The sequence below is a fragment of the Nannospalax galili genome, unplaced genomic scaffold (genome assembly GCF_000622305.1).
Source record: "Nannospalax galili isolate Female #2095 unplaced genomic scaffold, S.galili_v1.0 scaffold1311, whole genome shotgun sequence".
Taxonomy (NCBI): domain Eukaryota; kingdom Metazoa; phylum Chordata; class Mammalia; order Rodentia; family Spalacidae; genus Nannospalax; species Nannospalax galili.
This window is the reverse complement of record NW_008329527.1, coordinates 53,241-57,795: the sequence shown is the minus strand read 5'-3', so window position 1 is coordinate 57,795 and position 4,555 is coordinate 53,241. Positions and strand designations below refer to the sequence as shown.

Below are 4,555 nucleotides of genomic sequence, written 5' to 3'. Positions count from 1 at the left end.
ATTTATATAATAAAATATCAAAATACTTGGTTTCTGAGAGTTCACTGGTAGAGTAAGTGCCTACATATACAGTATTTATAAATATACTAATTCTTTAATTAATAAATTATCAATAAAGTATCAAAATACTTGGTTTCTGAGAGTTCACTGGTAGAGTAAGTGCCAATATATATATAGAGCCCAGGGTTTGAACGCTAGTACCACACAAAAAAAAGGTTTCTGAAGGCGATATGGAGAGAGTGTTGACTGGTGGGCATAACGGCATTAGTTGAAGGGAGGAATAACTTCTCATATTCTGCTGTATAGTGGGGTAACTATAAGTGACAGTTCTTAGATATTTCAAAGGAGATCAAAGAGAGGATTCTGTGTTTCTATCACAAAAATAATGATACGTGTGAGGTGATAGATAAGTCAATTATCTGGCCTCTTCATCATATACTGTAAAGATATATTGAAATGTCACAGTGTGTGCCATGTTTCTATTAAAACAAAACAACCCCCTCACCAAAATATTTGGTTTCTATTGGCAGCAAAATCACAGTACTCATGGCTCTAAGACTTGTGCCTACACATTTTTAAAAATGGCTTTACTGAAGTATTACACTGGTATACACTAAATAATACATATTCTATTGTGTAACTTGAGAAATTCTGATCTTTGTATATAGGCATGCAGCCACCACTGCAATTTAGGTGTTAAATATATCCACCTTCCCCAAAGTTTCCTTGTGTCCTTTGCAATCTATCCATCTCCCTCTTCTGCCTCCTCTTTCCAGGCAATCTGCTCTTTGTCACTGCAGATTTGTTTGTATTTCCTAATCTTTTCCCCCCACCTCCTGCCTGTGGTATGTTGTGTGTGCACGCTGCATGAACGTGAGTGTTTGGGTGTGTGCCCTTGTGTGTGTATGCATGTGGAGGCAAGAGCAGGACACTGTTTTTCGTTTTATGGCTTTGAGACAGGGTCTTTTACTGAACCGGAAATTCATTGCTATTTTACCTAAGCTGGCTAGCCATTGAGCTCTTAGGATCCATCTATCTCCACCTCTCTCCCCTAAATCTGGGGTTATAGGCATGCCCAGCTATACCCAGCTTTATAGTGTGGTTGGTGAGGATTGGAACTCAGGTCCTATGCACACAGAGCAAGTACTCCTACCCATGCAGCCATTTCCCCTGTTCCCTTTTCTAGAGTTTTACACATATGTAATAAATAGTAAGCACTTTAATGTCTGGCCTTTGTTTCCCCCCAGTGTACTTACTTTCAGATTCACCATGTTGTATCGATAGTTCATTTTTTTTTCTATTTTATAGTTGAATTATGGTTTGCTTTGTTTTGTTTTCTAATTTTGAGACAGAATTTCACTATAGCTTGTTTAAACTCATAATCCTGCCTCTGCTTTCCAAATGCTGCGATTAGAAGTGTGCACTATGGGGCTGGAGAGAGAGTGCAGTGGTTAAGAACACTGGCTATTCTTGCAGAAGACCTGGGTTTGAATCCCAGCACCTATATGGCAGGTAACAACTGTCTGTAACTCCAGTTCCAGGGGATCTGACAGTCTCTACTGTCCTCTGCGGGCACTGCACATGGGTGCACTTACATGCAGGCAATACACACATACACATAAAATAAAAATAATAAATAAAATATTAAAAAAAAAGTGTGCACTACCATGCCAGGTCGTACACCACGGTTTCTTAAACATTCACATACTAATGGATGTCTGGGTTGTTGCCAGTGTTTGGCCACTGAGGATAAAGTTGCCATTGGTGTTGAGTACAAGATTTGGTTTGGACACCTGCCTTTCTTTTGAGTAAACACCAAGGAAGAGAATGGGTCCCATGGCAGGCAACTGTCTTTTAATGGCAGGTAAACTCTAGTTCTAACACAGAAGTTAGAGCCAGAAGAATAAACTTAATTAACTTAAATAAATTTGGGGCAAAGTGGTGGGAAACTTTTACTTGTTTTATCACAAAGTTCTCCATAAGGGAATAAAAAAGGACAAAGCAAGAAAATGTGCAAAATTTTAGTATAAGCTGAAAAGGTCTCTCTTTTTGCTTGCTGCTTTCTTGGGTGTGGCAGTACAAATCATGCATTTTGGAAAGACTGATGAGCTAGGATTTTCTTGTATTGTTACTTGCCTTTTGTTATAATTGGGGGTACAGCTGAGTAGTAGAATGATTGCCTAGTTCAAGGCCTGACAGGCAAGCAGGAAGGCACGCAAGTAGGCAGAAGACAGATAGACAAGATGCAACTGGCAAAGGACTTGACATACTAAGTTCAAAGAGAGGGTGGCTTGGTAATATCAAAGACTGAGAAAAATAGGCTATTTAAGTAGCTGTAGACTGACATCTCTTCAGCTCACCTGTAAAACCTTATTTTAAACAGTGTTAGAAACTGTAAAAATGGAGATTTGATACTAAGCACTAATTTCCATCAAAATGAGACTTCATCTAAATTACCCTCATAAACTTACCTGTAAAGGCTCACTGTGAGGGTTGTGTATGTTTATTATAGGTGAAAAACTGCTATTCACAGGGACTCTGGCCCCAAGGAATGGCCTCAAACGGTAAGGATTTGGAACCCCAACACCAAATACCTGTTTCAAAGGAAAAAAAAAAAACAAAAAAACCTTTTGAGTTTTTTTTTTTTTTTTTTTTTCTTTTTTTTTCTTCTTTTTGAGACAGGGTCTCCCTGTAGCCCCAGCTGTCCTGGAACTCATTATGTAGACCAGGCTGGTCTTGAACTCACAGAGATCCACTTGCCTCTGCCTCCCGAGTGCTGGGATTAAAGGTGTGCACCACCACGCCAGGCTTTTGAGTTGTTTTTATAACTAGCATTTTTACAGTTTTGGCTCTATTTAACCTACAGAAAACAGTGATCTAATTTTTAAAAATATTTATTTATTTTTACACCCATTTCCCAGATAGCACCCTCCAATACCCTCCCTCCCCCGACTACAGCCCTTATACTCTGATATCCCTGCTACTGTCTGCTGTGTTGACGGCACCCGCGGGCATTCTCCACTACTTGCCCTTGTGGGCAATCTAGTCAGCCTATCTAGAAGTCTTTGTTTTAGGCGGGTCAGCTGTTCCTCACCTAGCAGTAATCAGTTGTCAATATTCTTTTGGATAAGATTGGGGTCTGCTGTTCATTTTCCCAGTTCTATGCTGGGTTACTATCTAGGAATCCCTTTGGTGTTTAGTTTAAGGCAGTGGGGAGGGAAGGGTATACAAGGAGCCTAGGGGATAAAGGAAAAGAAGGAGCTCAAGAAAGGTAGGACCATAGGAGAAGCGTATTATTAGGGGAGAAACAGGAAAAACAGGGGCATCTTAAATGGAGAAACCATGATAGAAGGATTAGACAATGTGAGAGATAAATAATGTGTAGCTAGTTTTAAAAAACCAGAGGGAACCATAAGGACACTTTTTGCTCCTTGCCCTCCTAGGTTGACTAGTTCGAGGGGACTATGAGCATCTATCAAAATGTACTATAATGGAGGTGGGTCACCTGTCCTCTTGATCAAGGAGGCCGAGGAGACCCCACCAGATGGACTTGAACCAGTGTCCAGTGTACAAAGAGGAGGGTCAATACAGAGGAATCATTTCCTCCATGCTTCCAAGTGAAGCCAACCATGGTCGAGCAGGACCTTTGACTTAACTTCACATAGGCGGAACTGGTAAAAGAAAGGAGCCAGGGGCTCCTCCAAAGCCCAGTGATCTAATTTTGATGTGAAAAATATTAACTGCTTCTTTAAAATTTGACCACATATTTGATTTATTCTATTTGTATAACTGGAATGATTTCTATAATATATCGGAAACTGAAATGTGAACAATACTTCACTAAATCATGAAATATACACAAAGAAGAAAACAGAACTGAAAAATGTCCCCACTCCAACCACCAAGAGACAGATCTATGACTCAGTGCTCGAACCTCAAGCCCACACACAGGTTAATCCTATACTGAAATACCCTAAGGTGATTAAACAAGTGGAGTCAGTTATTCAAATGGTAAGTATTTAATGTCATGATAATGCTAAGCACAAATACATACAGGAAGGAACAATTTAATAGTGAACAAGATAAACAATGTGCCTGTGCTCATGAAACTTATACTCTAGTACCAGGACAGACTAGATAGAACAAAGATTCTTTTAAACACTGCTTTGGTTATATAGTAAACTATGGGCTGTAGGAGGAGTTGGAGTAGCGGAAGGTAGCTAGACAGCTATCCTGTAAGCCAGAGAGGTAATGGCAGCTTGAAAAAGAGCTGGGGTTAGTGAAGAGTGAAGCAGAAAGGTTTGAGGTGTATTTAGGAGAAAGGTTGGAGAACAAACCAGGTGTGGAAAGATACAGATAGCCCAGAATACAGTTGGCCATAGAAAACTATCTCAATGAAAAACCTGATTACAACACACAGAAAGTATAGAATGGCTGTAACCACCTAGGTCTGGCTGGGTAATACCTTGGGGGAGCCATGCCCTTCATTCATGTAATGTTTACTTACTAAATAGGCAAGTATAGTTAGGGGTAGAGGGTGCACCTAGAATATACA

General features: G+C 40.0%; 1 protein-coding gene across 1 annotated transcript in view; it reads right to left on the bottom strand.

The window, feature by feature from the left end:
• Positions 1 to 4,555, bottom strand: part of Tmem131 (transmembrane protein 131) — a 117,634-nt gene that overhangs the window by 64,534 nt on the left and 48,545 nt on the right. Inside the window, exon 6 of the mRNA XM_029565927.1 lies at positions 2,472 to 2,594. Coding sequence (XP_029421787.1) covers positions 2,472 to 2,594 — 123 coding nt within the window. The remainder of the gene's footprint in view (positions 1 to 2,471; positions 2,595 to 4,555) is intronic.